Source organism: Emiliania huxleyi, assembly GCF_000372725.1.
Source record: "Emiliania huxleyi CCMP1516 unplaced genomic scaffold EMIHUscaffold_81, whole genome shotgun sequence".
NCBI classification, from domain to species: Eukaryota; Haptophyta; order Isochrysidales; family Noelaerhabdaceae; genus Emiliania; species Emiliania huxleyi.
In genome coordinates, this window is record NW_005195940.1 from 466,700 (window position 1) to 472,662 (window position 5,963).

General features: G+C 64.1%; 2 protein-coding genes across 2 annotated transcripts; one reads left to right on the top strand and one right to left on the bottom strand.

Annotated features, from left to right (window-relative positions):
• On the top strand, nt 1-597 carry EMIHUDRAFT_68628 (putative ETHE1 protein; the record flags this gene model as incomplete). Its single annotated transcript, XM_005759184.1, has 1 exon — nt 1-597. A coding segment is annotated over one exon (597 nt), but the record flags the coding sequence as incomplete, so codon positions are not given.
• A 2,698-nt stretch (nt 598-3,295) lies between these two features.
• EMIHUDRAFT_106742 (hypothetical protein) lies at nt 3,296-5,265 on the bottom strand (the record flags this gene model as incomplete). Its single annotated transcript, XM_005759185.1, has 3 exons — nt 3,296-3,754; nt 3,887-4,094; nt 4,448-5,265. The coding sequence occupies 3 exons, from the start codon at nt 5,263-5,265 to the stop codon at nt 3,296-3,298; spliced, it is 1,485 nt and encodes a 494-aa protein (XP_005759242.1).
• Nucleotides 5,266-5,963: the final 698 nt, after the last annotated feature.

Consider the following 5,963-nt stretch of genomic DNA (forward strand, 5'->3'; position numbering starts at 1 on the left):
AAGGAGTGCATCATTATCGACCCCGTGCTCGAGCAGGTCGATCGCGACCTCAAGGCCATCGATGCGCTCGGGCTGACGCTGACACTCGCCGTTAACACTCATTGCCACGCTGACCACATCACGGGTACCGGCGCGATGAAGCGGCGGCTGGCGGGCCTCAGTTCCCTCATCTCCAAGGCGTCCGGCGCAAAGGCCGATCGCCACTTGAAGCCCGGCGAGGCGGTGCGCTGGGCCGGCGGCCGTCGCACGCTCGCGGCGCTCGCCACGCCCGGGCACACGCCCGGGTGCATGTCCTTCTTCGACGACTCCATCGGGTGCGTTTTCACGGGTGACGCGTTGCTCATCGGCAGCTGCGGGCGCACCGATTTCCAGCAGGGCAACCCTGAGGTGCTGTACGATTCGGTGCACGCTAAGCTCTTCAGCCTGCCCGAAACGACGCTCGTGCTGCCCGCACACGACTACAAGGGACGCGCCTACTCCACCATCGCCGCGGAGAAAAGCAGCAACCCGCGGCTCAGCAAGAGCAAAGCAGAGTTTCTCGAGATCATGCGAAACCTCGAGCTGCCCTACCCCGACAGAGTCCTGACAGAGTCCTGACAGAGTCCTGGCGGGGTCCTGACGGCGCACGGTCTTCACAGTGCTCACAAGTGCCTCCGACGAGACCTCCACCTTCCTTCACTGCAACCCTCCTTCCCCTCCCCCCCAGCAGTGAATGATAGACGCCCAGCCCCCCTTTCGACCGTGCGCGCCCTCTGCGGAATCGTCCTGATGGGGCAGTCCTGACGCAAACTTGAGAGTCCTGACAAGCAAACTTGAGAGTCCTGACAGAAACTTGAGAGTCCTGACAGAAACTTAGAGTCCTTACAGACAAAAGAAATCACGCTCACTCTCGCGCCACTCGGCTCGACCATGAAAGCGCACAAGCAAGAGAGGCGCGGCCATGGTGCAGGCAACGTTACAGCCGGCAACGTGCAAGAAGGCAGCAAAGCTCGGCCACGACGTCCATGGCCCGCGCCCCCCCGATTTGCCACCGGCGGCCTGCAGGCCAGCGCCGAGCAGCGGACCGACTGCTGACCGACTGCTGACCGACTGCTGACCGAGGCAGCGCCCACGGCAGCGCCCACAGCAGCGCCCACGGCAGCACCCACGGCAGCACCCACGACAGCGCCCACGGCAGCGCACACGGCTTGGCTGGCCATGTCAGCCGCGCAGGGACCCTCCCGCGGGTCCAACCCGAAGCGCTCGACCGCTCGACGGCGCAAGTCGGCTGACGGAGCGAGCCGCATAGCCCTCCAGTGCTCACCGCAGGATCAGGCCCGACCGGCCCACGCTCACGGCCTGGCCTGCCTGTGGACCAGCAAACTCGTTGGCTGTACGCGAGCAAAGAGCTGCGTGGCTGGGTTGTGAGCATACCGTCCCCGTTGCGCCCTTTCCCTCAGTGGAGGGCCGTCCCTGCCCTCGGGAGTAACTCGACTGTACACCCCTCCCTACTCTCTAGCTAAGGGCTATGTTCACAGCGGGGGGGCAGTGGTTGTCCTGGCGGAGTCCTGGCGGAGTCCTGACAGAGTCCTGACAGAGTCCTGACAGAGTCCTGACGGAGTCCTGACAGAGTCCTGACGGCCTATTTTGGAGGTTTTCAACTTTGAGGTATTGTTACTAAGTGAGGGTGAAATGAATGAATCAGTTCTTTGGGACAGTGCAATCCTTTTAATTATTACCTCCAACTCAAAAAAAGTCTGATGTCAAACGGACAACGGGGTCCCTTATGGTGGCCTGTAATGCCACTGCCGGGGACGCGCAGATGCGACTCCCGGGCCCGCTCACCTCACCCGAGCCCCGCCGACCAGGCACGGCCCGACGAGAACCCGCCGGGAAGGAGCTGGCCGAGCCATCGCCGGCCTCCCTGCCGGCTCATGACCGCTCAAAAGGTCGCTCACCCGACCGTCGCTTGCCGCCCCTCTCCCAGCCTTTGCCGGCGCTTTTGCACGAACCTAGGGCTCAGTTCCGTCTTCCTCCCCCTCGCTCCTGTAGGTAGGCCGCCCCGCGCTGGCGGGAAGAGGCTCGCTGAGCCATCGGCGACGTCCCGGCGAGCTCACGGCCGCTCAAAAGGTCGCCGACCCGCCCGTCGCTTGCCGCCCCTCTCCCAGCCCTTGCCGGCGCTTTTGCACGAACCAAGGGCTCAGTTCCGTCTTCCTCCCCCTCGCTCCTGTAGGTAGGCCGCCCCGCGCTGGCGGGAAGAGGCGCGCCGAGCCATCGGTGACGTCCTGGCGAGCTCATGTCCCCCCAAAAGGTCGCACCGACCCGTGGCTCCGCCGTCGGCTCCGCCGCGAGCGGCGACGGTGAGGCCGCCGGTGCTCGCCTCTACCGGCTAGTGTGGAGCTCTCAGTGTGGTTGCGTGTTTTACTAGTGATGCTGCACTAGGCGGCCCGTTTTTAGCAAAAACCAGATACCACATCGCGTGTGGTCGTCGAAAAACCGCATGTTCGCCCGTCTGAGACCTCTTCGTACGGCTCCAAAAAACGCTCCTTAACGACGACTACGCGGCCCTGCGGTCGATCTGCGCCTTCTCAGCGGTGGAGGGGATGTGGGCGGTACGTGCGGGCCGCGTGGTGCTGCGACGGTTTGACGAGTGCGACTCCCAGCGTGGACTTTTCAACCCCACGGAGCTTCTGCTGCTCCGGGGGGGGGGGGGGGGGTCTGCAGACCACCCGGCCGAACTTCAGAGTCGCGGTGCTCCTCAAATACCGCTCAAACGCCCACGATGTTGTGGAGGGGACATATGCTGATGATCCTGGCCCGATTGGTTCGCTCAGAAAGCGTCACTCTGGGTGGTCGTTAAGGCTCGCTCCCCGCACACCGGCCCGGAGTTTGGGTACCCTAGACACAGACCATGTGGGACGCGTCCTGCTTACGGCTTTACCCAGCCTTCGAGTGTATATAAATATATCCCTGTCCGCTGTGGTCCCACTGGCGCTCCCACACCCACTGGTGTCCATCTCAGAGACCGCAGGAGGTCATGAGGGTCTCGATGGGAGTGCCAACCCAGTCCCACACAATGCCTAAAAACCCAGCGCCCAGTAGGGAGTACTTGTTAGCCTTAAGGGTTCCCACAGGTGTGAAGTGAGTGAAACACACACGCACGCACACGCGCGCTGCACGCACCGCCTGTTCTCCGCGGCTGAGTGACACGCCGTGCCGTGTGCCAGCAGAGTTGGGCGCGCGCGGCGCGACGGCGCCCCGGAGGGAAGGCGCGGGCTGCCCCGACGATATGCCCCCCCCCCCCCCCAAACCGTCGTCAAACACCGCCACGGGGTGGGCCACGCCCCTTCGCGCCGGTCGAGGAGGAGAGGGCGTCAAAGGCGGACCCCTCGCGGTAGAGAAAGGTGGCGATAGCGTGGGACGTGAGCAACCCACCCGCGGGCGCAGCGTGCGAGAAAAGCATGTAGAAGGTGGCCCACCGCAGCAGCATGTGCAGATAGGCGTGCGACATTGCGCAACCCCATTTGCCGTGCGCCTCGCAAAAATACAGCAGCTGCTGGCGGTGCGCGGCGCTCGGCCGCACGGAGGTCACGCCGGCAGCGGCAGGGTCGACAATATCGATCAGCACCGCTGTCGATGAGAGCGGCAGCGCGTCCGCCTCGGTCGCACCGTCGGCGGTGCGCAGGCGGAGCCTTAGCTGCGCGGCGGCGGCGGGCGCTACGCAGAAGCCGAGGCTCTCAAGCGCGTGCGGGAGCCAGACGCGCGCCGCGACGGCCTAGAAATAGTGGCGACGAGGCGCAGCCTTCATTCAAAGGACCGCCCAACCAAGCGACTATACTACGGGCACAGGGGACGCGGCCTAGCTGTCTCGCCAAAGTCCATAACAGAGGGGCCGGGGGCGGCGCACCACACCGCGGGCGTCGATCACGCCGACACCGTCGAGGAGGCGCGCCTCCACCGCCACACTGTTCACCGCGCTGCCGGCGCAGCCCGCGCCCGCCGCCGCTATTACCGCGGCGGCGGGGGGAGCCAGAGCCGGCTCCAGCCACTCCTCGGGGGCCGGGCCGAGGGCGGAGGCGGCCGCTGCATTGCGCTGAAGGAAGGCGCGCCCGGTCCTGGCGAGGTATGCAACGTGCTTGGTGTTTAGGGCATAGTCGACGCACTTCTTCACGACGGAGCACATGCTGCTCCTCCCCGTCATGAGGTTGGACGAGCGCTCGCCGTCCGCGGCACACCGCGTGATCCATTGCGTGTGTGTGTGTGTGTGTGTGTGTGTGTGTGTGTGTGTGTGTGTGTGTGTGTGTGTGTGTGTGTGTGTGTGTGTGTGTGTGTGTGTGTGTGTGTGTGTGTGTGTGTGTGTGTGTGTGTGTGTGTGTGTGTGTGTGTGTGTGTGTGTGTGTGTGTGTTTGTGTGTTTTGGCTACACGGCACAGCGCCTGATCCATCCGCGCAGGTCTGATTGCGTCCACCGCCGCTTGAAGAAACTGGTGGCGTTGAACGCGGCGGCTGAGCGCAGTGGCGCGTCGTCGATATCCTCCCAACGCAGGAAGAGCTTGAGGTGTTGAAAGCCCAGAATGTGGCTCAGGTGCGCGCCCGTGTTGTAGCCCTGCGACGGCAGGAACGCCTCCACCACCGCGGCGCGAGCCGGTGGCATGAAGATCTGGTTGATCATGCCGGCGCCGTGCACGCACACCAAGAGCGATGAGCGGCGCATCAGCGCGAGTAACTCGGCGAGCGGCATCCGCTCGGGCGTGAAGGCGCGCGCATCAAAGCCGGTTGCACGCAGCGCGCCGAGCACCTCCGCCTCATTGTGGACGACGCGTTGAGGCCGACGCAAAATTCTCGGCCACCGCTGCAGCAGCAGTGCTTGCGGGCGTGCTGGTGCTGCCGGCGCGGGCACCGCGAGCCAGCGGAAGGCGGCACGCCGGAGCGAGCGCACAGCAAGGTAGGCATCGCTCGCCCTCCCAGAGTGGAACTGAAAACTGTGCACGATGCGCGAGTCGGCAAAGCACTGCTTCCGCAGCGATCCGCTCTCGCTCGTGAAGCAGCGCTCGGGCGACGGTGGCACCGGTCTGCCGCAGCGCCATTGGTGCTGGCGGAAGTGGTCGGTAAGTGTGGCGATGTGCAATTTGCCACGAGCCGGCCCAGCTGGCTGCCACGTGAGGTTGCACGCAGCATGCTGCAGCGCAAGCGCCGAGATGACTGTGCTGAGCGTCTCGAAGGCGTTGTTGTCGTTGATCGTGGTTAGCCACTGCAATTTCACGGCGGTGTGCTGCGAGTCGTGCATTTCCGTTCAGTACGCTTCCCGCGAACCGATGGAGGCACGACTCGAGAGATTCGCGTGTGAAGAGCACTGATGCCGCAGTGAGTATTCAGCACACGCGCCTCTGCTCGCAACCACTCATCCAATGAACTGTCCGTCACCCAGATGAGTGCGAGTTAGGGCTAGCCGCTGGCGGGTAGCCCGAGAGGAGAGCGTCCATAGACGCCTCACAAGACCCCACACACGGTCTCGTCCGTGCCTTGCGGCCGGCGACGAGATTGCTAGAGGCGGAGCAAGCCTGCTCTAGTCTCACACGTTCGCCCCTGTCGCCTGTCTGTGTTGTTGTGCTGTTGTTTGTCTCTTGGCGCCTTGGAGTGCTGGGGGGGGCGACAGGGGGGACGTGGCCTGAGTGATGTGTACGCCCACTCAGGATGTGTGGCAGCCCGCTGGCTGTGTGTCTTGTGAGCTTGTTTGTGTCTGTGTGTCGCTCGTGCGTGTCGTCATCATCTGTCTTGCGTCCACCCATACCGCGTTGGTGTCCAGTCCGAGCCTGACTGTTCTTCACCTTACTACATACATACATACAGTGAGTGAGTGGTCGTGTGTGTGTGTGTGGGGGGGGGAAAAAAAGAGTGTGGCTCGGTGTACACACGCGCGCGGTGTGTGTGCGCGCGAGAGAGATGATGGACACGCGCGCGCGAGACACACACACACACACGCGC